The sequence below is a fragment of the Conger conger genome, chromosome 6, assembly GCF_963514075.1.
Source record: "Conger conger chromosome 6, fConCon1.1, whole genome shotgun sequence".
Classification (NCBI taxonomy): Eukaryota; Metazoa; Chordata; class Actinopteri; order Anguilliformes; family Congridae; genus Conger; species Conger conger.
Window position 1 is genome coordinate 24,068,041 of NC_083765.1, and position 25,450 is coordinate 24,093,490.

The 25,450-nt window shown below is 42.7% G+C and overlaps 1 protein-coding gene across 1 annotated transcript; it reads right to left on the minus strand.

Annotated features, from left to right (window-relative positions):
* Positions 1 to 472: 472 nt before the first annotated feature.
* Positions 473 to 23,727, minus strand: LOC133131103 (coronin-2B-like). Its single transcript, XM_061246247.1, has 12 exons — positions 23,058 to 23,727; positions 12,680 to 12,880; positions 9,202 to 9,318; positions 8,551 to 8,700; positions 8,219 to 8,398; positions 5,873 to 5,989; positions 5,463 to 5,567; positions 4,216 to 4,312; positions 3,730 to 3,842; positions 2,943 to 3,033; positions 2,371 to 2,582; positions 473 to 1,994 (listed from the first exon to the last, which is right to left on the minus strand). Exons 1-12 carry the CDS (start codon positions 23,070 to 23,072, stop codon positions 1,743 to 1,745), a joined length of 1,650 nt encoding a protein of 549 aa, XP_061102231.1. The 5' UTR covers positions 23,073 to 23,727; the 3' UTR covers positions 473 to 1,742.
* Positions 23,728 to 25,450: the final 1,723 nt, after the last annotated feature.

A 25,450-nucleotide genomic window follows, 5' to 3' on the forward strand; every position in this document is an offset into this window, starting at 1 on the left:
CCAAAGACTTTAAACCAGCTCTTCTGGAGGCAGAAGGAGTCTTAACCGATGCTCGAGAGATTAGCAGTACCTGTACCTAATAAAGCAATTCAAAGCTGTTAGGAAGGTCTATGGCCAACTCGCATATGCATTTGGGATGAATATTTCTTTTGAAACACAGTGCACGTATAATTGAAAATATATCATTTATTGATAAGAGTGTATTTTGGGATTATTCTTGTAGTATTACTTTGAGGCTGAGCACCCTGCTGAATTTTGGAAAGTGCACTTGGTTTTTTCCTTTTCATCATGAGAATCACATCGGAATTTCTGTAGAATCCAATGAACTTTAGCAGCCCAATGTGTCAAATTCGGATTTTATAATAATGTGAACAGCGGGTCCGCCAACAAAGTTTGACAGAAAACCATTTAAAAACTTTGAAATTTTTTATGGGTGAACCCCTGCAACCGAAAGAATGCAAGCACACATACGGAGATAGGAAAATATTTATTGAATTCTCTGTACGTTATATTTGTATTTGTACATTGCAAAAGCTTTTCAAATTCAGTTCTCTGCAAAAAGACAGCATACGCCATTTACAACAGCCGCCAATGTGAAGCAGACACCGTCCTCCGCAGTACTATGAGGTAAACCTCTTTCCCAATGAACCTGAGACACGAGTGAACAGTAGTCTTCGGCACACCGTGAAGAACTCTACAAGTGATCTACATGAATCTGAATTATCCTCTGAACTTAGAAAACCCTTCCTCCTTAGCCTTGTCACTCCTCCACCAGCTAAAGCTAAAAGGCCAGGAGGTTTCACCTTAACTCTCATGTAGTGACGTTCACCTAAACAAACACAGAACAGCTGATGTACACTATAACTAAAATAGATACAGCTAAACAGAACTTCCTCATTCCTGGTGCAATACGTTCCCCACATACCCAAAGTGCAGTGCCATTCAAAGGTGTGTGTGTGCGTGTCTGTATGTGTGGGTAAAAGACTCTGCTTGTATGCGTTTGTGTGTGCTGCAGTTCTGGTTTTGTAAACGGCTGAAAAGTCAGCATATTAACCCCAATATTAAATGTATATTATCTGTTCTTAAGGCAGTGATTATTCATATCACAATGATGATTTTTGGCTTTCCTTTCCAAATATAAAAACAAAAAAAATAAATAACTGCAATTTCTTAAAAACATTTCTGCAAGTGCAGGTAAGAGCTGGACTGTCCCACTTAGTATAAATGACACCCATTATTCACTTTCACTATAGTATAAATACATCCACCGTCCATTCAGACACCGCTCAGAATGCCAGCCCTTTCCTCACAATTCCTGAGGAAATTCCTCACGACATCTAACCAATACGTTTTGTTCAATTACGCATGTTCTGTCCAATCCTCTATTTGAGAGATCTCGGTGTTGAACACATTAAAGACAGGCACCTACAAATTGTCAATAAAGGGGCATAGTAAAAGAAATAATTGCATAGCTCAGAAGCTTAAAAACAATATGGAAAACCTAAACCGTTAAAAAATTGCTTATATCATTTCTTACACAAAATGATTGGGGAGAGGAGGGGAGTGTGGTGGGGGGACAGGGTTTTTTTAGGTAGAAGTAGGAGGATTAGGAAGGAGGTGGAGTGGGGTTTCTGTGGAGGTGTACGGTTGAAATTTCACTGGTGGTTGGGTTTAGGGACAGTTGTGCCAGGGGATTTTGGGTAGAGGTTGGGTAAGGTGGGGTTCAGGAGGTGGGGTGTGGTTTAAGGGGAGATGGAGTTTAGAGGAAGTTGTTCCGTTGGAGGTGGGGTAGAGTTTAGAGGAAGTTGTTCTGGGGGAGGTAGAGTGGAGGCGGGGTGGGGATTAGGGGAAGGTGTGCGGGGGGGATTTTGGGTGGAGGTGTTGCGGAGGTTCCTGATCTCCAGCTCCAGCTGCGTTATCCGCACGTCTCTCTGGGCCAGAGCCTCCTTCAGGGAGCAGATCTCCTCCTGCTGCCGGTAAAACGCCTGCAACAGCTGAGGAGAAAAAACTCATCAGGACACCCACAAACAAACCACCATCTTTTTGTTAGTGACCACTGATCTAAGCACCCAACTGCTTGTTTTCCTATCATGCTGAAGCTCGCTATCCTTGACCTCAAAACTGCTCATTTCCACAGCTATGAGATGGCAATAAACAGATACAAATAATAAGAGTACATTCCTCGCTTCCTGTAATCCTAAACTGATAAAATATTTCAGTTAGTCTTCAGTCTTATACAGGGGGGAGCAAAGGAGTCTGATAAATTACACTGTTAATGAAAAGAAAAACACCTGTTTGTTTGGTAATGCAATGACAAATGTAATTAAGCTTCAAAGCAGGTTGTTTGTCGTAGAAAGATCCCGTTTGTACCTCATTATCGTTCTTTGGGGTTGAACACGGCTCGCGACCATTGGACAAGGCATTTTGGGTCTTGTCCGGGATGTTGTTGTTCAAGGTGTTGGACTCGGAGCGAGTCTGGGTATAGTTGGAGTCCAGGGAATTCTTTGACAGTTTTCCTGAGGTGAGCTCCGGGTACAGTTCTTCCGGCTTCGATCCCGGCTTAAGCGATATGAGGACAGGGTCTGCAACACACCAAGCATCGGCACGATCATGGAAAGTCTCCTTTGAGTGAGTAAATACAATTTCCTGTAAACCTTGTATCATGAAGCCTTCCAAAACTGGAACATGGACTGAAGTAAAAACGGCTGTTCTGGGTTTTACTTGGGCACGTTATCCAGCTAACTCAGCAATCCTGCTTAATATACTCCCCCTCTTTTCTCTGTGTGTGTTTACACAGTGATGTGCTTCAACACATCCTCCCCATAGTATGTTAATGGAAGTGTGTTAATACAGACTCCTATGTGTGTGTTAAACTGACTAGTGAGTGTTATTTCCCATGACCATGTTAACACTGTGTCCTTGTTTTTTGGCCTAATTCTGACCTTTGTCCTGTCCGCTGAGCCACTCGGCCGCACTCAGGGCTGGCCTGTTCCCCGCAGTCATGGGATAGATGTCCTCCTGGTAGCCCTCTGTCTGCGGGTGGGACACAAAAACAGGGGATGAGAAATCTGAGATGGACAGGTCACTGCCGTCTGCACACGCTTACACCAAGAGGCTCCTCTACCTGCACAAGACCTGAACGGCTGCGATGAGAAATTATGCTGCAGGAGATCTCGATAGGGTCAGGCATCTTGAAAATGTCAGGCATTTTAATGGTCTGGATTGTAAATACCTGAAGTCTACACTAATGGCTTAAGTCTGGTAGTTAGTGATATTAGGTATATTAGTAATTAGTCTCATTTGGTTAGCAAGTACACAAGGTCGTCATGGAATGCTATGAATAGTGAGAACACAAATTAATGAAGTCTGTTAGCTAGTACACTAGTGCATTTAATCTGTAAGTGATTAAACATTGAGTACACTAATGCATTTAGCATTAATTAGTGGGTACGTATTAGTGAGTACACTAGCGTGTTGGTGAGTAAACTAAAGCAGTTTCATATGTGCAAGTGTAAAATATAGACCAGGCACCATCAAATCAGGCCCTCAAATCCAAATCCAGTCATGGTTTTCTTTTCTCTGGTGTAATTACCTCAACAATTAGTTCTACTGATTGTCTGCACACCTGACCCCCAGGTAAAGGGACCGTGATTTGATGGGCAGTCTATAGTACGTGTCTCTGGCTCCAGTGTACAGTCTCTCTCTCTCTCTGTCCCACTGCAGTCTTACCCTGCGTGGGACGATCATGGACAGAGGCTCGATCACACTCTTGGCCGACACCAGTTTGTAGAATTTGAACACCTCACAGGAGTTAACGTCCAGAGCTCTCTTTGGCATGACACCTGGATGGGAGCGAGTCATTAAATATGTATTTACCTATCAGTACTACACTGATCATACACTGACCCTGTCATTACACTTAATATTCTCCAATTAACCTGCAATATTACAATTATTATACACTGAGTCCGTTATTACACTTAACTTAACCTGTTATAACACTTATAATACACTGATTCTGTTATTACACTTAGAGAACCTGTAATAACAGGTATTATACAATGCAGTTATTAAATTCATGAAACACTCTACCTGAAACTGTTAGTCATCACACATGCATGCACACTACATTCCATCCACATCAGACAGCCGTTTGGATCCAGCGTTGAGCGCTTCTGCAGGCATCACAGTGTGCTGTTAAAATGCGGTGCTTACCCAGTCCCTTCTGAGGTAGGTGTGAGCGGTACTCATTCAGGTACTGCATGTAAGGCTTCTCTGAGTTCATCTCATAGTAGCGGATATACCCCTCTCCCTGGAGCAGGGGGAGAACAGGTACATTTTGCTTTTACATTACGTTACTAGCATTTAGCACTCTCATCCAAAGCCACTTACACAAAGGGCCTCATGCAAAAACATTTTCGTATTCCTATACTAAATTTCGCTTACTTTTTTGTAGGAAGGGCTCATACGAGTGTGCCACATTGGATTCAACAAACGCACCAACTTCAGATAACTGAAGGATGTCTGATATAATACAGTATATATCCACTAAAATAGGTTTCTGAAAAGGTTTGAGGCAAGAAATAAGCAATGTCACACTGGCCGTAAGTAAGAGCAGTCGTCTGGCAGTTGGAGGGTTGCCGGCTCGATCCAGCCCTGGGTGTGTCGAAGTATCCCTGAGCAAGACACCTAACCTCCAATTGCTCCTGACAAGCTGGTTGGTTGTCTTGCAAGACAGGCAATCGCCATTGGTGTGTGAGTGTGCGTGAATGGGTGAATGAGAAGCATCAATTGTACAGCGCTTTGGATAAAGGCGCTATATCAATGCCAACCATATTACCATTTACCATCTCCAACACCTTGTCTGAAAGTTTGATCTGAGTTTGGTGTGCCAGACGAGCTGCGCTGACATGCACTGCAAGGCAGCTGTTGACATGACTCGTACGACCACTTGTACGGTCAGGGCCACTTGTAAATGTTGTTCCTTCCTAAGAAAAAATTCTAAAGAAGAGAAAAATTTCTAAAGAATCAGAAAGACTTAAGTGATTTAAGAACAAATCTGTTGGTATGTGGTTCTTGCATGAGGCCCAATGTTTTTAGCTTTTTTACATAGTATACATTTTTACACTCCAGTTCCCTACTCATTATACTACACTGCTGGCTCCTGAACACACATCTACACGTCACTTGTTAAAAGGTAAAGTATAGTTACTGTACACCAACACAGCTCACTGTTCCATGAGCAGAAATGTAATTATATTATTAGAGAGTTCCCAGAGACAGATTCAATGCTAGTACTGCTTCAATGGATACTGGCTTGGTTCTGTTGGGAGTTGGGATGTTGGAATGACAGGAACACGCCTGCATTGTGACTTGGAGTCACTACAGTAATACGACTTGAGTTAGGTGCTGTATTTCAGCTGTGTTTCACGAGCCAAGCTGCTGTCGCCACCGAAACTCACCTTTCCAGCAAGATAGAGCATGTGTGTGTCGGGGTCGTAGAACGGAAACACAACTCCTGTGGATCCGTCAAGGTCCTCTTCTACCAGAGGCTGCGAGAGATCCTCCTACAGCATGGGACAAAACCAGAGACATTACACACATTACAAGTTCATTTAAATTGAAAATGATCATTTTTTCTCATTGTATAATATTTAAAGATCTAATTAAATACAAATCCACCATTTTTCTTGCAATAACTAAATCTATACGTTTCATAAGCTATAAGCTGTGTAAAAGTCCCCAGACACGGCTTGCAACACTTCTCAAAGAATCACCCGCATGTTCCTGGCATAGAATTAAGTGGAGGAATTAAATGCAATGTAGGTATACCAACAGTAGAGGGCAGTGTGTCCTTCAGCACGGTCCTTACCTGATCCCAAAGGGCAATGTGCCTGTTGTTCCACATGGAAGCTCCCGAAGAGAAGAGCATCTTCAGATTTCCAAGGAACATCACTTTGTGTACCTTCTGCGACTTACTTTTACCCTCCTGAAACCATAACCAGGTACAGAGAAAACGAGTGAAGCACAGAGGGATTTATTCATATATTTATAGTCTGAGTTTAATCTGGTTCATGGGAACACCAGGGGGTTCAGTAATGGGTAAATTTGTATAAACAAAACAAAAAACAAAGAACAAATACATTGATTAAAGTGCATTATACAGTATACATTTTTCTCCGGTCTGTGATTATAACACCCAAATGATTGTCAGCTTTTTTGTTCTACTAGGGTCTTCCTCATCGGGAGCCAATTTTTGTACATTTTCAAACTGTTAGCTAATGTTAGCTGGCTAACTGTTGTGGTGAACAGAAAAGGTCTGAATATGCTGGCGGAAGTTAGCTAACGGTCGCCGTCTTGATCGCATTTCTGATGAGTTTATGTGGCCTATGGTCACATGAGTGTTTGAGTGAACACGGAGAGTTTATAAATAAATAAGCTCAAGCTAGGTTTTGAAACAACTGGTAGATGGTTGACCAGTTAGACCAGCTCCAAACTCAAAACGGCTTCACCAGCTCAAGCTGTGGTGAAACTGGTAGCTGGTCATAGCTGGATGTGTCAATGACAGAAAAAGAATTCCCCTGGATAAGATGATCTTCACACTTTTATGTAATATAATTCATTCATTCATTCACCTAACCTACGGGCAATTTAGACTCTCCAATCAGCCTAACCTGCAAGTCTTTGGACTGTGGGAGGAAACCGGAGTACCCGGAGGAAACCCACGCAGACACAGGGAGAACATGCAAACTCTGCACAGACAGGCCCCGGCCGACGGGGATTCGAAGCCAGGACCTCCTTGCTGTGAGGCGGCAGTGCTTCCCACTGCACCATCCGTGCCACCTAATATAATTCATGTTATATATAATATAATGAAAATCATATTAATGATATCATTAAATAATATATAATTTTGATAAACACAATAGTGTTTATTTTCTTCAGCAATAACAGTGCTAATAATCACAATAATTACATAAAATGGAAATTAAGTATTGGCTGGTTAGTTAAGTTACATAAGTTACATGTTTTACAGCTGTAGTAGTGTAGACAGATATCTCGTACGATCCACTGCATTAGCGTCCAGATCTACAAGGCAGTTTCAAACTGAGTTTTTGTGAAGGTGTGAGTTTTCTATATGTAGTGTGGAGGAGAGGTGGTCATGTGACCACATCGCTTTTGGAGTCTGTTAGTTTAAACGTCTCTACTGGTGTGACCTCAAATGTTGAATTAAGAGTGTGAAGGGATCTGTGGGTCTATTTCAAAGGAAGCCAATTATACACAATTTATTTTACTTTTATCATAATTACACCTGGTTGTGCAAAATTATATTAATAAATGCGGATACAATTAATATGAGTTTTAGGAAAAAGAGAAAAAAATCTTGATTAAAAAAAATTCTATTCCAGCCTAATTAGAGAACTATTTGTACCATGAAACACAAATCTATCAGCTTCCCATGAATCTGTTTAAAGCCTTGAATCATCTCCCTGAGTATTGTGTATCTGAGCATTCATGGATTGTTTTATAGGGAGGCTTGTCAACTACGCTAAAGTAACAGCCCTGGATGCAGGCATCAGTTACAGGTGCACACCACAGACTGGGGTTCGAGCATGCCAAAGCTGAGTTTGGAATTGGCTTGCCGCACCGAGGGCAGGGGGGGAGGACTCAGCTAAGGGGGTTAGTGAGATTGCCACATACAACAGCACCCCGGGCACCTCGGAATCACGGTCACGTTCACTCACACCTGATCCATCGGGGCCACAGTGGGACACGGTGTATCCCTAGCTAACACACGGGCAATTGGAACAGATAGGGTACAACCAAATTGGGAGAAAACTTTGCTATTTTAAATAATGTAGTTTGAGAACATTAATTGCAGGGTTAAGAAATGGTCATTGGGACAAGAGAAGTGTAGCCTGCAGCAGGTCTAAAATGTGATACACACACACACTCACACTCGCACACGTGCACTCGCACACTCAAAAAATGGATGTCAAAACATCCATTTTGTAAAAGTAGTTTAGTCTTATATTGAGACTTAAAATCGTATATCTTGAATTTCTTTTGCCAAATAAGATGAAAACATTTTGTCTTTGGTGAGAAAATGGAGGAACTGGAAGAATGTAGCAGGGGTTTAATGGGGCTCAAGAACAATAGTATAGCAGTTATTTTGATTGGCTGAAAGGGTTAGGACGGTCGTTTTTTTGCGATGTACCTGCAGGAGAGTCCCACTCCGGGGGTCGATCACACGGATCTTCTTGTCCTTGCAGGAAGTAGCCATCTGGCTGCCATTGGTGTTGAAGGACATGGAGAGGACCACGTCTGTGTGGAAGCTGATGGTCTTCACTGGATTCTTAATCACCGGCTCCGGGCAGTCCAGGTTCCACACCATCACCTGGAAGAGCAGGATCAACATCAGATCCCTTAAATGATTATGTACATACATATGGCCATGTAATAATCATTTAGTCATTCTAAGTCATTCTCATTCAATTGTATGCTAAGGCATACAATTGTGCTTGTGGGTGCTTGTGTGTGTGGCAGTACCTTGTAGTCGTAGGCCGAGCTGAACAGGATGTTGTTAGCAGTGGGGTGCCACTCGATGAGCCCCACCCTTCGGGAGTGACCCTGGAGCTCTTTCTGTGGTATGGTGATGTTCCTCAGCACCCCGTTCTTTGGAATGTCCCAAATTTTCACCTGGGGCACATTCCAGTGTCACTAAAAATAACTAATCTCATTTGTTATTGTACTATGAAAATCTTAACAATGCCACCACTAATCTGCAGTTCTGTTAATATTTTCATGCCCACACCTTGCGCAGACAATCTCTGAATTGTCTCCATTTTCATCCCCATCCCAGTGCATTATGTAGAGCCAGGCTGCCCAGTCAAGACACACACTGGACATAGGGCCCTTCTTGTCTGCGATCTGCAATCGCAATATCCCCCCTCCTCCTGCCCCGGCCAAAATAACATTTTGCTTAGGGCCCCAAAGGGTCAGGGGTGGCAATGTCTAGAGCAATAAACTTTGAGCATTGCGACCGTTATTTACACTCACACAGCCCCGATAACTTAGAGGACCCCTCCCTGAAGAAGTATTGGCATTATGCTAATTCCTGGTACATATAACCCTTTATTGACATTAGCGTCGTGCTAACCCCGTCAATGTGCAGCTGTTTTTCAGCGTTAGCGAGCCTACCGTGCAGTCCTCCGAGCAGGAGGCGATGCAGAGGTCATCAAAAGGGTTCCACTTGATGTCCAGAACATTTCCCCTGTGTCCAGAAACCCGTGGGTGGTGAGGGTCCACCTTTCCTGTCTGGAGGGAGGAACTGGAGCTGTAAGATCCTGGGGACACCCAGACCCAGACAACCCCCCCCCCCCCCACCCCCACTGCTAAACACCCAGAAAACTCCTCAGCATCCTTTGGTTAAAGGCGCTATATAAATGTCAACCATTTACCATTTACCACCCATGTTAAATGACCAGACCACACCCAGTGCAATACAGTTTCCACAATTTTAAGAGTAGAGGTACCAGCAGTTCCTGCCCTTGTGTACAGATAGGTGTGATTTTTACACATTGTATTATTAGTTGACACTTTATCAGGGATTCCAGCCAAATATATGCCCTTGATCAGATGCATATAAACACAGTGCATTTCAACAGTATCTTTCTAATGCTTTCTATAATTTTCTTGAGAGCCACTGTATTTAGTTTATGGTTCCTGGACCCTGGTAATTACCCAATGAATGTAACCCAGTTGGCAGGTTGGTTTTTAGGTAATGTCCCTCAAGTGGGCAAACGCAAGCAAACAAAAACATCCACAGGCTGATCCTACTCTAATGAGGATGTGAGAAACACAAACCTTTAATCAGAGGTGGACCTACTCACACATGTCTTTTGGCACCGGACATAATATCAGTGCTACAAGACCATTTCTCCATCACTTACGACCCATCTCCTTGTCGACCTGCCCAACCCAAACATTACAGCCTACCACCAGAATAACGACTTGGCTTTGGTGTAATCACAGCCCAGGGGTCGAACGTGCCATTTTGTGACCTTAGCACTGAGCTGCACTGGACTGCCTCTGTCTGTGCTCCGTCTCCTGCTCAATGGAGGCCTGTGTTCTGTGTGTGTCAACGAGCGTCCGCCTGTATTCTCTCTCAATGTAAGCATTTGTCCATTGTCTCAGACAATAGAATCAGCCCTTGTTGAATGTCCAGACTGAGCACTGTGTCATACACATACACTAAGTATTTAGATACAGTTATAATTCAATTTGTCTTTTGTTCAACAAGCATAAAACATAATATATGAATGATTCACTGAAAAGGGCTTGGCTTGTTTATCAACAACTACTCTTTGAATGAAAGTACGAGAAATTTTTTCCAATTATGCACAATATCTAATTCTGAATCTCATTGACTCTGACCATTTACCCATAACAATCCTTGACAATAACATAAATATGGATATGGATATTTGTTCAAAAGAAATACGCATTTATGTTGATTCAGAAGGGAGAAGGGTGGCTATGGGGGGGAAAAGTCTTGTCATAAGGATATGGGTGTACACAAACCCTCAGGCTACTAAAAAAGCTCAAATGACCTTGTAGCAGATTAAATGTGAAATTTGTTAATGCCACAACTATGCACAGATCACAGTGCTACTCGGTCGGGGAGATAGAGCAAGTGCGACCGACTCCTCTTCACAAGTCGGGACAGGAATGTCAGAGACCACAGCATACCAGAGGAACTCTCTCCTAGAACGAGATCTGCAAGAGCAAGCCTGCCTTGTGTGCGCTCTCAAACAGCCTGTCCTGTTGAGCAATGGCAATGAGAAATAAGCACTCAGCTAAACAGGATTAGACCTTAGAAGAGTAGGGGTTTTTTGGAATGTTTTTTTTTTTTCTTCTTCTAGAACTCCATAAATAACTGAAAAGGGTTCCTCTATGGATACTTTTTTTTCTGAGAGTGTAGAATATTTAGTTTGTGGTCTTACACCTTAAATGGTTAATAGATTCTACTGTTCACAAATGTATAGGAGACAGTAAAAATGTTCAATCCTGTTTGTTCATTCCTACTGATTAGTGATGCCTAAAATCTAACACCGATAATCACAGCTTGCTGCTTAAAGACGACGACACTATCTAGACTGTTAAAACATAACTGTCTTTGATAGCCGTGCCAGCGATGGATTCCACAGTTGATGGTCAGTGCTGAAGTCACAAACTCTACAGGCGTTTACACAACATCGTGAAAACTGAGGAAATCGCTTGGCATCGCAGGAATTCAGGATGTTGGTGAGGCGTGTCTGGAGTTACACTGCAGACAATGACATCACTTCAGAGGAACTGTGCTCCACAATCTCAGGTGAGCGTCAAAGCCAGGGGGCAAAGTTCGACCCTAGCGAAGGATCCGGAGCTGCGGCAGGTAATCAGGAGAGCGGTCGTAAACTGATTAGATCAGAGGGGAGTTTGGGTGTGCGTGTGGAAGGGAACAATGGTTCAGTCATTCCAGCCCTTTTCCCTTCATTTTTCCAGGAGAGAGGTTGAGACAGGCAGAGGTTTAAATGGTGCCTCCATTCCTGAGGACATACGTAATTCCCGAGCAAGGCCAACACCAAACACTGGAAGCGATGAGGGAGAGAAAAAAAGAGAGCCATTCTTTTGATGAATCCTCCTCAGTCTGAGAAAAATGAAGACGACATAAATTGTGTTGACACACATCTGAAGATATCTCCCCCTGTCCAATCCCCACGCCTGAAACTCAACGCTGAGCAGCCCAACCTGAGATACCACTAATCACCACACAAAACATAATACTGACCACCAACAAAAACATTACTGTAACTCAGTGTTATTTATAGCATTACCATTTTTGAGAGAGAAGTATTTTGTAAGAATGTTCAATGCAGGGAAAGAATGAGGTATGGTTGCAAATCTCCCACATTTTGACAGCAGAAGGCAGATCTACTGTTTAGGCCTGTTGCTGTTAAGACCTACCATTACTCAACTGTAGGTACACTCATTATTCCTTCAGTAGGAGATGTAGGGCAGATTGTTTTCAGCGACACGGTCACATCTGGCCATTGACACTCAGCATTAACAGCTGCCATTGATACTTAATCAAATCATCAGCATCAAAGACATTTGATTTAGCTGTAGTGCATCAGGATAACAGCACTACTAGAATATTGTCTTGCTTGATGAATAGCGGATAACAGTTATCCTAGAGCAGGGGTCCTCAATAGTAGTACATAGGTCTTACATGGTGAATAAAGTATAACAGTAGTACTTAGCAGAAGGTCTTACGTGGCGAATAGTGTAACATTAGTACTTTGGTCTTACATGGTGAACAGAGTATAACAGTAGTACCTAGGTCTTACATGGTGAATATTATAACAGTAGTACTTAGCAGATGGTCTTACATGGTGAATAGAGTATAACAGTAGTATAGCAGAAGGTCTAACATGGTGAATAGAGTATAACCATAGTATTTACCAGAAGGTCTTACACGGTGAATCAAGTATAACAGCAATGCTAGAGAATGGTCTAACATTGTGAATAGAGTAACAGTAGGACTTAGCAGAATGTCTTACATGGTGAATAGAATATACCAGTAGTAAAGCAGAAGGTCTTAAGTATAACAGTAGCACTAATAAGATGGTCTTACATGATTAATAGTGAGGACGAGGAACGCTCCACCTCCAGCACACTCGGTGACCACGGCGACGAACCGGGGGTTGACGGCACAGAACTGGTTGTCCTGGACGCTCTTGGTGATGGGGACGCCATCGTAGCAGTTCTCTTTATTGGCGGGCTTACCGAACACATGCCGAAACTTGGAGCTGCGATACTGGGGACGCCATGACATCTGGAACATAAGAGTGGAGGCTGGTGGGTGAGTGGTCTGTTACACACCCCTATACCCCTTACACACCACATATACCTCACATCCCTATGACCCTTACACACACTATACCTTTAACACCCCTATAAACACCCCAATACCTCGTACACACTACATACAGTATCCTCCAAGCACATCCCTCTAGCCCTCACACACCCCAATATACACCTATACCTCCAATTCACCCCTATAACCCTTATTTACTAGATGCAATCCAATCCCACCTAAAATAATACAACACCCTGTCACGTGTAATACATTCCTATACCCCTAAGCAGGCTCCTATGAGAGTTAAACTCCAGTTTGGGAACCCAGCTTCATATTTGAAAAGGACCCATTTCATATTTGCTGAGGTACATACTGGGGAATGTGGATGTTTAGACAGGACAGAGAGCGGCTGTCTGTGGCCTCCTGTCCCAGGACCCGGGGTCAGTGTGTTACTCTCCTGTGTGTCTGCAGCCTGAGAGTGCGTGTGTGCGTGTGTGTGTTAGTCATGTTACACTGGCGCTCCGGGGAACGACTGGCCGCCTGGTGTGTTTTATGAGCTCAGGCACAGGAACGGGAACGTGATCCGAGTGGAACCGGAACGCCGCCCTCCGTCTGGAACAATGTGCAACGCTGCCGGGAAGTGTCACGCGAGGATTCCCGGGAATTGGAGAGGGCAGTAGAAACGGGCACCTGGGAGACACTGCTGGTCAGTGTGGCTAGAGAGGGTGACTGGGAGGCCACTGAAGAACATTGAACTCATTGTCATGTTCATGATACTAGTTTGAGACAACTTTTGCTTTGTGACATGGTGCATTATCATGCTGGAAGTAGCCATTAGAAGATGGGTACATTGTGGCCATGAAGGGAGGCAGACATGGTCAGCTTTGGAAAACAGGCTTTGGCATTCAAGAGATGATTAATTGGTATTAACAGGCCCAAAGTGTGCCAAGAAAATATTCCCCACACCATTACACCACCACCAGCCTGGACTGTTGACACAAGGCAAGTTGGGGCCATAGATTTATGCCCTTAACCCTACCATCTGTACGGCTCAGCAGAAATCAAGATTCATGAGACCAGGATATGTTTTTCCAGTCTTCAACTGTCCAGTTTTGGTGAGCCTGTGCCCACTGCAGCCTCTACTTTCTGTTCTTGGCTGACAGAAGTGCAACACAACATGGTCTTCCACCTCAAAGTTTGACGTGTTGTGCATTCTAAGATGCTTTTCTGCTCAACACAATTGTACAGAGTGGTTATCTGAGTTACCGTAGCCTTTCTGTCAGCTGGAACCAGTCTGGCCATTATTCGTTGACCTCTCTCATCAATAAGGCGTTTCCGTCCGCAGAACTGCCACTCACTGGATGTTTTTCGCACCATTCTGAGTAAACTCTAGAGACTGTTGTGCATGAAAATACACAATATAACTGAAGCTCCTGACCCATATCTGTATGATTTTATGCATTGTACTGCTGCCACATGATTGGCCGATTAGATAATCGCATGAATAAGTAGGTGTCCTAATAAAGTGCTCACTAAGTGTACATCACTTTATATTCCTGATATATTATTCAATATGATAATTCTATATTACTCTGTGACAGGGCTCTGCAGTGCTCCCATTTTAGGACCATTTGCTCTGGAAAATTGCATGCCAACTGGAAAAATATGCATTCGTGTGCTCCTAAATTAGTGTACTTCTCAGAATAAATGTTTTCATAGAGCCCTGCTATATTATTCTATAACTCATTTTTACAACTATATAGTACATCCCTACATTACTCAATGTTGTAACTTAATATTATTTTTATTAATATGATATTTTTATATGAATACTTCAGCTAAATAACATTAACATACATATATCACTGCACAAAACAGCCACCCTGCTATTTCACAGATCTGCTTACAGCAGCGAGCCTTCTTTGAGCAGACTGCCAGGCTTTAACCTTTGGAGATTCACTTCCCTGTGGAATTCTTATTGTACTTGCCAAAGGTCCTGGTCTTGACAATATGTCACACATTTCACTGCTGACTCCCCTCCTGGTGTTAAAAGGTGGAATGTGTGAACATACACACCCACACACACACATATGCGCACATGCACACACAAGTCTAAATTGCACAGATAGCCTGCAGTGTCTTTCAAAAATCCTGTTTCTAAAGGTTACAGCTAAGAAATGTATCACAGCCGCATGTAAACACAGGAAACAAGGATTTTTCCCATTTTGATCAGTTAAACATTAGAATTTTGCATTTCAAAAAAGTGAATACAAAGCTAATATATAATGTGTAGTGTGAAATCCACTATCACACAAGTCGACGTTTTCACTTGTGATGTTACAGGTTATTCCAGTTTGGGAAACAATAATGTAAATACTTGAGCTCAGCGAAAGCTGGAAAAAAACTCTTTCCACATGCACCGTCTCCCTCCCATCTCTCCCTACCCGTCTTCTAGCTCTTGCTCTCCTTCTGCCAGACTCTCGCTCTTTATCTCCTTTTCTCTAGCTCCATCTCTCCTCATCTCTTTATCTCTCTTGCTCTCTGCGCATCTCCCTTTCTCTCATCCTCTCTCTCCTTTTCTCTCCCACCTGCTCTTGCTCTCGCTCTCCCTCCCATAGTCCCCCCCGTGGGGGCAGTGCAGGAGGGTTCTGGCCCAGGGGGCCTGGGGCCCTGGGGTGGGGGTTGGGGGTCGATGGGGGTGCTGCAGGGTCGCCAGGTGTTCCTGCCCCAGTCATTAGCACTAAATCTCCCTGCAGCAGGGCATGGGTTGGCATGTCTCACAGACCACACCCCCATCAGTCAGACACACCCACATTCCCACTGACTAACAGTCTCACCCACTCACTGTCAGCGCGTGTCTCAGTGTGTGCGTTCTGTGTGTGTGTCTGTGTGCTGTGTGTCTGTGTGCTGTGTTTCCCGGTGTGTGTTGTATTCATGTGTTTGTCGGTCTGCATGTGCGTGCATGTGTTTTTGTGTGAGTGTGCCCATGTGTATCGCTTCTGTGAGTGTGTGTGTCTGCGTTTCTGTGTATGTGCGTGTGTAAACTATTACATTAAGATATCTTGGCATATAGATATCTTCTTGGAAATACCTGAGTGAGAGAGACTATGACTTGTCTCAGCCTGATAAAAGCGGTTTTGCGAGATGGGATAACAGCCAAATCAGTCACTCTGTCTCCTGAGGCAACATTGTGACTGTCTCTCTAAACCTGCGTTATACAACTATTCAGAAATGCCTTCAGTTGTGCAACACGGTGGTGCCTCAACAGGGAGCGAGGTCTATTAGAAGATATGCAAGCAAATATTTGAAAAATAGAAACATTTTGGCCCAAAACTCACTTGGGTTCAAAAATGCATATAGGCAGATGTGTATCAGACATCAAGTTCATCATAATTTCAACTTCTTCTCCGATACTAATCAGTGACACTAATCTGGCAACCTGGAGCAATAAATGCAGTGGGTGCTTTGATTTCATGATGCACGGCAATTAGTCACAGATCACCAAATGCCTCCCACACACGAAACTTGCTGAAATAAGGAGGAACCAACACACAGCTACAGTGTGGGGATATGCACATCAATGGAAAGTGCAACCAGGTTATATTCACAACTTCATAATCTGCAGCAACAAAGAAAATCTCTGCATTTCACAATAAGAGCCAGCATGGGTGCACACCCTCTTTTGAGGTTATGCAGTAAAACAAAAGTCAATAAATACATGACCTGCAATGGCCATGCTGGGAATATGCTACGGTCTATATGAAGCAGGTTTTGTCGACGTACGCATTTACATATGCTGTGGATTCCCCCTGCGCAGTTCACCGACTGTACAGAAACACGCTCTGGTTTAATCACAGCCACGGGGAGAACAGCCGTCTCATAGGCTTATCAGTGACCATCTTTTGCCACAGGGCAAAATGAACCATGTTTGGTCCATAGGAGACACAGGGGAGTGAGGGTGTGGGGTGATATTTAAATCTCTCCAATATTACACGATAGAGAAAGGTCAAGAATGGCCATGACCCTCAATGTTTAGTCCCCAACTTGCCAGGAGATGCTACCCTCTGGCCAGTGAGTATCACTCACAAAGAGAAGGGATCGCTTTGGCTGGGGGTTCAAAGACTGGGGGCGTAATTTAAGATGAAAGTCGAAAGCTTTTTCCACATCTAGACTGTAAGAGTCTGCACTTTGACCTGCCCTGTAATCACATACATCACTGGCCTAATAGCAGACTTGCGAAAGTAACCGAGTGGTCCTTCGGCAGGTTGGGGGGGGGGGGGGAAGCCCACCATTAGCACTGCTTTTTGGTGTTTGTGATTAACAGGTGGTGTGCTGTTTTGACTACGAAACATCTGGTTTGGTCCGTGACAGGAATTCTGGTTTTTAAAGGCTGTACTTCTGTGATTGTCTCACCATGTAATCCAGTGTCTGTACGCAACCTTTGTGTTGTGCTTGTGCCTGTGTTTGCTGTTGAACTACACTGTGTTTGTTTTTCAGGACGTAATGATAATGGAAGCCATAAATAACTTCTCAAATGTAGGGCTGCCAAAGGGAAGATATACTTTATTAGAGCTTACTTTAATGGTGGAATTTACTTTTCATTCGTAGCAGATTTCTTTGCATTTAGGTATAGGCCTATTATGAATTTATGAGCATTATATTATGCCACAGTTTCAGATATAAAGATTTTTGGAACACAATAGTAATTTGTGCACTAAACTAGTGTCTGATGGGAAGTCCAAAACAAAAACGTTCTAATGGATATAAAATGATATTCCAATAACAATAACAGCAACATTAAACAGTGTTAATGGGCTGTTGTTGTTTTTTAGTATTACAATCTCCTTTTATCCAATTCCTATCAAACTAGCACTACGTTTTATGAATTTTGTTATATTAAAAGTGTGAGACTACCAACAACAATGACAAAATTAATTGACTGACCAAAATTAGCTTGGGTCCTGGCCAGGATCTTCAGAAGGACATTCACCATTGTGAATTAATCACACACAACGCTAAGCTAAAACCACAAGAAAACAAATGCAGGAAAAGGAGAGCTTTCCCTCTACCTATCTCAGCTTTTCCGCTGCTTCTCCTCCAGAGATCAGGCCTCCATCCCTTTGGGAAAAGGTGCCTGTGGGATGAGCACTCATGCTGCAGCATGCACGCAAAATCATAAAATATGTGCGTGTGTTAGACCAGGGGTGTCCAATCTTATCCAAAAAGGGCCAGTGTGGGTGCAGTTTTGGTTTAGTCCAACAAAAACACCAGATTCAAAGAATTAACTAATCATGGTCCTCAATCAAGACCTTGTTTAATTAGCATGAGGTGTATTAAGGCTTTGGCTAAAACAAAAGCCTGCTCCCACACCGGACCATTTCAGATAAGACTGGACACGCCTGTGTTAGACACAAACCTTACGCAATAGACCACATGTATGGACAGGTCAGGTGGTACGCCACCCTACACTGATGCAACACTGCACATGCTATGCAGAAGACCTGTATTCGGGTATCCATATAAAGGGGGACTATATAAAGGTGACTGAGGTGAGCCCCTCTGATGGATTTTGCACTTATAGGTCCTCTGAGTGTGTCACCCTGGACTCATTCAGGAGCTACTCCAAAGCTTAGCGCCTGTGTCATATTCACTGGGGACTCAGGAGGGCAGCTTTGAGGGAACTCAAAATAGAATAAAAATGCATCCTCCTCTCCTTCACTCATCTCCTTCTCCTATCTGGAAGTACGGACGAAAAAGACGAGTGGAGGAAAGGAGGATGTATTTTTTTGATGTATTGGGATGCACCCATGGTCCCTCGCGCTCTTGCCCGGACTTTTATTTTGAAGGCTCCCACTCAGGCCTCCCTTTTGAACCCTACAGCCAGCTTTAGTCCGCAAAGCCCTTCCCTTTCTCCAGTCAGTTTCCTCTATGAAGAAAAGACTTAGGTTTTAAGGAGGGTAGCCCTATGGTTGCTTTGCTGCTCAATTGTGCATTTAATCCTAAAATCCTGCCCTAGTGATAAAGAGCTGGGTTAGAGAAGGCTTTTATTCCTAAATCACTGGAAAAGGGAGCTGTGCCAAGTCTGAGGAGCAGTATTTCCAGCGTTAGGGCTGCTAGAATCCCAACATCTCCTTTGTTTGCTTTGCAGATAAGGCGTTGAGCCGTGTCTTGTCCATGCGGGGGCTAGCCCACAGGACTGTAGATGCTAAATCTACTGCATGGATCTATGACTGAGAGCAGGACATGGGAGGGATTCACCTGGCTGGTGTGGGGGCTCCCTCTATGGCATTTCCTGCCCTTGGGTTCACCAAATTTAGGGGGTGCCTCTTAGCAGAACTTAATTGGCTGGGCTTCCCCCCAGACCCTTTTTTTAAGGAAAGTCTACTCTCTTGTTATGCATTTTTTCCATTTTTTACAAATGGGGGAAGCAGAGAGGGTTAGAGAGGGAGAGGGGTGCAGAAAGCACCATGGAGGGGAATTGAACCCCAGGCTGCACTGAAGACGGGGAGTGGGGGGTTTCAAGTGCCCTCTTCTTTGGGTCTCATTGCTCTACAGACCTGGCAGGTACTTATATGAATGGTTGTGAAGATAAACTCAGCTTTAAGACTGAAGCAGCGGGAAATGAACTGAAACCCTCCCATCCTGACTGACACCATAGAATCTATGGCCCTTTGAGGTCAACCATAATGCTGATGTGGCCCTCAGTGAAAATGAGTTTGACACCCCTGGCATAGATGGTCACGCATCACCTGGCCTGGGCAGTGGTGCATCGTGGGCTGTTTTTCAAGGTTCCCACTACCCTGGGCGCTTGAGTTACTTTAACAAACCAGACAACGGAGCAAAGAGGCTTGACATATTTCATCATTTCTAATCCCTAACTCCTCCAGAACGGTGAGTAGCGGATGTAGCTCAGCTAGTTCTCCAGTGAAGCAGTGAGGTGTGGTAAAGTGAAGGCCTGGTAGTTACCGTGACAACACTCTCTGGCGACGCAACCCCAATGACGCAAGCACCTGACTGAAAGTGGCATGCAACATTTTGCAACAACGTTCTTTATTTCACCTCTTCACCACAGCACTGATTTAATTCTGTAAGTGCGCAACCAAGCTTTAGCATTCTTGCTAAAGATGATGAGCATGATACTGCCAGAAATCACTGATGTTGAAAATGTTCTCAAATCCTACAGGTAGGGGGAGGGTTAACTTTAGACACTTTTTCCAGGCCCAGAAAAGACACACCCAGTGAGCACTTTATTAGGTATTTATTAGACTTATTTTTTTAGACATATTAAGTCTTCTGCTGCTGTAGCCTATCCACTTAGAAGTTTGATGCATTGTGTGTTCATAGATGCTCTTCTGCATACCACTGTTGCAATGTGTGGTTATTCATCTTTCTGTCAGCTTCGACCAGTCTGGCCCTTCTCCTCTGCTCTCTCTATTTAACAATGCTGTTAGAACTGCTGCTTTCTTAGATTTTTCACACTATTCTCTGCAAACTCTAAAGACTGTTGTGCATATATATATATATATACATATATAAATAAATAAAACAATATATTTTACCCCGGGCCTGAGAAATCATAGCTGCCTACTGGGAAGACAGAGCCCTGTTTTGACAATACAAGCAGAGCATGTTGACATTTTAAAGATGTAAATATCTGCAGCAACAGGAGCAGGTGAGCAGATTCTACATTTAATGGGTTGAAGCAAGGTGTGGCACAAGATGACATTGGCAAATCGGGCTATAGTCAGCCTTAAAGTGTGGTTGTGCCATCCTTGGGAACGGTTTATAAAAAGGTGGCAGAAAGAGTCCCCAAAAGTGGTTAATCTAGGATTGTTGATAATCAAAAGTTAACAAAAGCACATGTCAATATGTTAATAATGCTAATAAAAGTTAAAAGATTCATTTTAAAAAGAGACAAATTATAGTGCAACCTAACTATATTGGATTTAATCCAGCTAATCCCTGTTAGATTGGCCCAAGGGTCATGATAGTTGATTCTTTAACACTCAATCAATAAATCACCCAATAGGAGCATAACGAGTATATTCTTTCAATGACATCACTCAACACTCCCTAGTGGAAAAGGAAACTTTGATAGCTTGTTTGTTCGTCATAGACTTACCAATCAGACAAGGCTTCATTGATGGACCTTGACACTTAGTACACATTGTAAAACCTGCATTCATCAAATGCAATGTCATACTGTGATACTTTAATTCTTGTGCAATATGCTGAAAATAACTTTTAAGTATAGGCTCCTCTGCAGTAGCCTGCTCAAGACTAACTAAACAGAAAGCTACAACATTAAAACCACCATCTTAAACCAGTTTCATCATGATTAAAAATACAGATACTCATGAGTGAATTGCATTAAAAAAATAAATACCACCTGCCATATTTCTAAATGCATGGGATCTATTCCTACATAACTTTCACCACATGAAGTACCATGTAATTTTTTTATGCAATTCACTATCTGTATCTCTAATTCACAGTATCTGTATTTTTAATCACATTTAATCGGGTGGTCTTTATTTATTTTTTCTTTTATGAAAAATTCTACAGGTCCTTGAGCATCTGTTAAGAACACCAGAATGTACCAAGACATTTAAATAACAAAACAGTGCAACCCCCCCCCAATAAATTTACAAGATTTCCATTTTCTTCTAAAATTTTGACTTAACTTTTGAATGCAATTAACTTATGATTATCTGCTTATATAAGTACACATAGCATATAATGAAATATTAAGTGTTTATAGACAAACTATTTAAAGCATTTTTAATCATGAAAAAACTGGTTGAAGCAGGTGACTTTAAATGTTGCGGGTGATTGGTGAATATTAAGCTATTTGAAGGTACTAAAAGCGGCCAGGGTTACGCAGAATTCGCATAGAGTTGCGAATTGGGCTACCAGTAGGCTACAAAAGAACAATAACGATAGTGAGTCACTGTACTGCCGAAAGTCGTGGTGTAAAATGTCCTTATTGGCGCCACGGAGATTACGAGAACCTGACGAGTGTTAACAGCGTTTATGATCGCAGAACACTGACCCCGACAGTGGTTTTACTATCACAAATCGCTGACAGCGGGGAGGGGTTTGGGGCTTTACAGACAGAAGGAGAGAGAAGCGTGGATTATGTGGCGTAAAAGCTCACAGTTATCTACCCTGAGGCGATACGTGAACACACAAGGAAAATGACATTGGTGGATCCATGCGCGTTCCCTCACATGCACGGTGCCCACCTTCTAATGAGAGCGGTGAATTAATCTATGCCACGACCCAAACAAAAATCTGAACATGACACTTACTGCATCACACTCGTTTTCCTAATGCCGTATTTGTACTTGAACCATGGGTAATATTTACGTATGCAATGACTTGACACCTGCACTTATTTGCCTGTTCGTTTTTGTTTTTCTTCCAAACAAAAGTAAATCAGGATCTCTTAAAACAGCCTGCATAACATAAAATTAGATTCTCAAACGCTTGTGTTTTGCGTAGCCTGGAATACGATTAGCCCTAAATCAGAATTTCTATTCTAAATTGTTACTTCATTTTACATTTCTAACATGAACACATAGCTAATTTACATGTAGGCTAGTGCCAATTTGATATTTTTATCCGAGTTTATTCGTAGCTAGCAATAGATCATATTTAAAAGGAAATTTGTTTTTGCTTTCAAAGACTAACCGACACGATGGTTTTTAAGAAAATCTCGGTATTTGTCTGGCCATTATGACGTTTTGGACGGATCTTTGAACCTTGCTCAGAGAAACAATTCCAGTGCCTAAAGCTCTTCAAATCCACGTGCATGGCGTCCGCTAGCCGTCAGTGTCCGTTTCCATTACCGATTCGAGCTGCAGTTGTTTTAGGTTAACGGATTTGACAAGATAACATAAAACCCACCCAACTGTTGCACAGCCATACCGTCAAGGCCACTTCAGATTTTCATAGAACGCGCCTTATAGCCTACCTGTCTCAGCATTTAGAACCAAAGCAGATCGACAGGGCTGAAGCGATAGCCAAGCGCTTTCACATTATGTTTATAAGCAGCATTATGAAATGAATCCATTCTGACGGCGGGGTTGCACACCGAGCGAGGATCGTCCAATCCGATCCAAGTCTGATTAATTTAAGCACAGCTACTTACCTTCGTGATGGTCATGCAAGCCGTGTGCAGGTGAGAAGCTTTCTTGCGTGTCGCAAACTGCAGTATAGCCCAGTAGCAGTTCTCTCAGTCGGTCAGTTTTCAGTAGAAACACTGTCTGGGAGGCTCAGTGAGCTATTTCGGATTGTCTGAATTTCCAGGTTTGAGCAGCTATTCGTGCAGGCCGTCCCACATTAGGTGTGTGATTCACATTCATTCATGCACAAGTCATGACGGCCGGGTTGAAGTGAGACAGTTTCATTTGAATGAGGAGAGCGGGGCGGCTGACAGAGTGCAGGCTACTCCACGATAGCGCACACACTGGACTCGTCGCAGTGACTCGAGTCGGAGCTGAGCAGAAACCGCGGTGTTCCAATGAGAGGAGACTATATGAAATAGAGAGGTGTGGCCATGGTTGGAATCGTAGCCAAGGCTCCTAATGAGTGTCTACGTATGGACTGATGATCTTTCTTGACTTTCAAATGAGTTTATCAATGCATTGATCACGGGTGGGGCAATCGGATGAATTTTGGCATCCTACCTAGGAAATATCACAATGGTCGTGATTTAATAGGAAGTATTGTCTATAGTCCTAGATTAAACTAGTTAAACGTCAAACTACAATGAAGAAATAAAAGACAACGTTAATTGTGCTATAGCTACAGATAGGCTCAATGCAACGTCAAATTGTATGGAATTTATGCAAAGGTGTTAGTGAACACCGTCGTGTTTTTTTAATCCCTTGCCTATAGCCTACGGCAGTGGTTCTCAAATTCGGTCCTGGGGATCCCCTGCGCATGGTTCATTCACACCACAATCGCAATCCCAGATTTCTAAAAAGAAATTCAAAATTACTTGTCATGTTTTCAGGGATTATTTACCATCTTAACCCGCATTATGTCTGAAATTGCTATGCATGTCCTGAATAATGAACATCTTCATATTTAGCTAATTGTGTTATATTGCAAACAATTGTATAAAAATGGGTAACATACCTATATTTTAACCCTAATTTATCAAATTAAAGACTGAGGTGAATAAATAGGCTAGGTTTCTGAACGCAGGTGTTTAAGTAGGCTACTTTAATCAGTTCTCGACTTATTGACACAATGCAGGTTTGGCTCAATTATTTCCTTACTAGCTACTTGAATACGTTCTACATTAGCTACCAAATGGTTCGTTTTCATGGCCAGGTGTCCACACTTTCCCCACTTAGGCACCTGTTGATTCACATCAGTCTGGATTCACTTCAGTTCAGTTACTTTTGCAATATAACAAAAGTAGTATATGAACATTGGGTTTTTATTCTTCAGGGCATGCATAGCTATGTCTGTCATAATGTGGCTTAAGTGGGCAAATAATCCCTCTAAACATGACAAGCACCTAGAAAAATCAATCAAAACAATTTGTTAAAATCGGGATTGCGGTTGTGGTTGGCACGAAAACCAGCATGCACAGGGGATCCCAAGGACCAAGTTGAAAACAACTGGTCTACGGCTACATCACGTGACTAAATGTGAGGCGATAGGCAGGATCATAACGCACAGTGACAATATTGGCCTGAGACGCAGAGATAAACAAAGTATTACTGAAGGTAATCCAGTAAATGGGTCAAACCCCGATTCCAGTTGTAGGCTACAGGCTGCAATGGTTGCTGAATGCATAAGATACACTGTTTTAAATGCAGTTGCGGGTCCTGAACTCTGAAATATCCCCTTAAACTATCACAAGTCACAAAGTGTTGGTACTAAACTATTGGAAATAAAACTTTATTTATTTGCGCACATTTAAATCGACGTTATTCAAAAATTGTTTGTACGTATAGTGCTAGCTAATCTTTGTTTTCCGCACTCATATTGCGAGAATATTAAAGGAAAAGATGTCAACCAATATGCAAATTTAGTCATTTAAACAATAGAGCTAGAGTTAGATAGCCTTTATTCCATTTTTTTTCGTGTAGCTATGCTTTAGCTAAATACAACGCCGTCCCGCTAAATTGAATTACATTCTAAAGACTTTGTAGCGACGAAATTTAAACGATTAATCTCTCGTGAAGAAAGAAGTTAGCTATGTGTTTACCTGCCAATTGATTATTCCATCAGTGGCAAATTTGTTAATCAAAGAAAATTATTGAAAACAGGTCCAATAAACTATGCTATTTTAGCATGTTCTTATATGCAGTAAGAGATGCTGAAAATCTGTTCGCCGCTTCATTCGATGAGCTACATGAAATGACCTTAACACGTTTTATTGTTATATCACGATTATCTGTGACGCTGACTGCTCAGTCCATGACTCCCGAGTCTTTCGTACCTGTACAATTTGCCAGCGACTATCACACGATAAGCCACACAAATTGTATTGATAATCATCTTGAAAATCATGATAGTGTCAAA